Below are 2,771 nucleotides of genomic sequence, written 5' to 3' on the forward strand. Positions count from 1 at the left end.
GCGGAATCTCGCGGTCAGCCTCTCTCGTCGCCGGCTTCCTGATGCTCCGACGTGGTATGAATGTCCAGACTGCTCTCGCCACCATCAGGTCTGTGTCCACTTGCCGCCCTGTTCTTGCGCTTCCCCTCTTTGATGGTATATTTATGATTCGGACTCAGTTTCACTTCTTGTTACGTACTGTTTGTCTGCGATGAGTCTAAATCTTTCTTTCCATGCTTGTGTTACAGTCCGTTAGTGTAAAGTTATACTGTGATATTAAGTTTTGTTGTTACGCTCAGTTTTATTTGCGAAGTTGTTTTGTTTACGGTGATATTCTGTTCGCCAGCTGCTGTAGAAGTTAAGTGTTCAGATTTGCTCCTGTGTCCATTTGTGTCCTCGCTTACACGGTGTCCTGTGGTCCCCTTCCAGCAAGAAGAGGAGCATCTTCCCCAACCAGGGCTTCCTGAGTCAGCTGTGCGACCTGGACTACGAGCTGCGCCGGAGCGGGGAGATCGCCGACTCCGACCTGCCAGACCGCCGCGGGTCTTTGCCTTACCGCGAGACGTCGCCCTTCCGTAATCCGTCGGCGTACCCTCGGTTTACGTTAGTGCCTTACAGGACCTTCGAGACGTATTCCGACACCAAGACGTACGTGCCCCCGCGAAGGTCCTCCTCCGTCGACCGGTACGAGGCTCCCACCAAGCCTTTCGCCCACAACCCGCTCGTGGATTCCAAGACCTACAGCCGCACGAGGTCCTCCACGAGCCCCGTCCGCTACACGCGCAGCCCCTCCGTGTCCTACACGAAGTCCTTCATCGACGATGACGACGAGGAGCCCATCAACACGAAGGTGTTTGATACGTACAAGCGATACGTCAGGTCATCCACGACACCGCTGCCGTCCTCGGTCTACAGGGAGAGGCTGGCCCGTATCCTGGACTACTACGTGCCACCCAGGAACATCCTCTACGACACTACGCCAACACCGTATTCCTACTCATTTGAGACGTACTACCCCGACAGGACCTATCAGTACATCAACAACCTCAATAAGTACTACGACACCTATAGGTACATGCGGGAGCCGAGCCCCGTCAGAGCCTACTCGCCCGTGCCCGAGCGCCGCACCTACAACATGGTGCCTCTCAGGGGCTACCACTCGGGTACGACCTACGTGTCAACGTATCCTTATACAGAGAAATACTTCCCGACCATCTGCAAGTATCCAGCCACAGCGCGGGCACTAAACACAGCCACGCTCTCCACCTTCGCGACTCTCAGGGCGTAATACTCTAGGCCCTGGGACGCTAATACTTAACAATGCAATTAAAATTAATGTTCATGTTTCAGCTTCATTGTTTCAACATTTGACGTCCTGCCGCGACGTTTGATGTTCAGGCATCAGCATTTGGTCATTTTAAGAGTCTACCCAAATATACCATGACATAGATATGTTCATTGTCCTAGAGTATACCGTATAGGATATGATTTAGATTTCCCTAAATAGTTTTCTGTGAGGAGACCGTGGGCTGCCAGATGCTCGGAGCTGTGTGGGTGTTGCTGATGTGAATAACTTTAAATGTGCAGTATAGAAACTGTGTCATATTCATGTGATGTCGCCTTCATCTTTTTAAAACTACAGAACAACCGATGTTCGTGTCTACTGCATTACACATTACTAATACTCATACCAAGCTGTGTCATGTTTGTCACTATCAATGTAAAAAAAAAAAACAGTCTAGTGTTTAGACAATGTACATATCGACAATGCGTTACTTGTATAATCAATAGGTAAGGTCGAAGGTGCTGCTGCAAACCTAACTGAATACCGTCTTGCCAAGCTGCGCCATTCAGAGTGTCAAAATAACTCAAAATGAACTTGCTTCTGGCTCAATTTTGGCTTGCTGTGATGAGGTCGTCTTAAAGGCTGGAAGAGGTGGTGGTGTCAGCGACTGCGAAGGTCACGTGACTGATGGTACGAGTTACATAACTGAACATTTCTTTTAATGCTTATCATTAGTGTTGTAATATTTTCCTCCGTTCTGGTTGGAATGTTTAGTGCGGCCGTAGCGTTTATGGTCTTGCGTGACCCGTTCTGACCCCGATTATGCAACTTCGCTGCCTTTGAATTCGGCCACACATGCACAGATAGCCGCGTGAGACAAAGGTCATAAAGTTTTTTTTTTTTTTTTTTTTTTTTTATAACTGGTAAAAATAATCATGGCAATATGCACTATATTTACATACATACATACATTCATACATACATAAATACATACATACATTATACATATATATATATATGCATATATATATATATATATATATATATATATATATATATATATATATATATGCATATATACATACATACATATATACATATGTGCATATATGCATATATATATGTATATATATATATATATATATATATATATATATATATATATATATATATATATATATATATATATATATATATATATATGTGTGTGTGTGTGTGTGTGTGTGTGTGTGTGTGTGTGTGTGTGTGTGTGTGTGTGCGTGTGTGTGTGTGTGTGTGTGTGTGTGTGTGTGTGTGTGTGTACACCGACCAGATAGGATTTTCATGCTTACAGAGTTTTTTTTTTCTAATTAGGAGAAAATGCATCGAAGGTCTCACGCCTCACCTCCCTCGGCATTCTGTCCGTCTCCTCCTAAACGGAAGCACAGCAGTTAAACCTCGCACTCCCCTAATTATCTGGACAGCATTTCTCCATTAATTCCAAGCGCTCAGTCGGCCAGTCTTTTGG

At 45.1% G+C, this 2,771-nt stretch overlaps 1 protein-coding gene across 2 annotated transcripts in view; it reads left to right on the forward strand.

Annotated features, from left to right (window-relative positions):
- LOC125031538 overlaps nucleotides 1-2,759 on the forward strand; it is a 4,106-nt gene extending 1,347 nt beyond the window's left edge. Inside the window, exons 3-5 of one of the 2 annotated variants that reach the window (XM_047622419.1) lie at nucleotides 1-88; nucleotides 409-1,142; nucleotides 2,618-2,759. The exon at nucleotides 1-88 is cut by the window's left edge and continues 24 nt beyond it. In XM_047622419.1, the coding sequence (XP_047478375.1) occupies nucleotides 1-88; nucleotides 409-1,142; nucleotides 2,618-2,679 (884 nt within the window). In that variant the 3' untranslated portion in view covers nucleotides 2,680-2,759. Of the gene's footprint in view, nucleotides 89-408; nucleotides 1,956-2,617 lie in introns of those variants that run through there. The other variant, XM_047622418.1, reaches the window with a different exon arrangement.
- Nucleotides 2,760-2,771: the final 12 nt, after the last annotated feature.

Source organism: Penaeus chinensis, chromosome 13 (genome assembly GCF_019202785.1).
Source record: "Penaeus chinensis breed Huanghai No. 1 chromosome 13, ASM1920278v2, whole genome shotgun sequence".
Taxonomy (NCBI): Eukaryota; Metazoa; Arthropoda; class Malacostraca; order Decapoda; family Penaeidae; genus Penaeus; species Penaeus chinensis.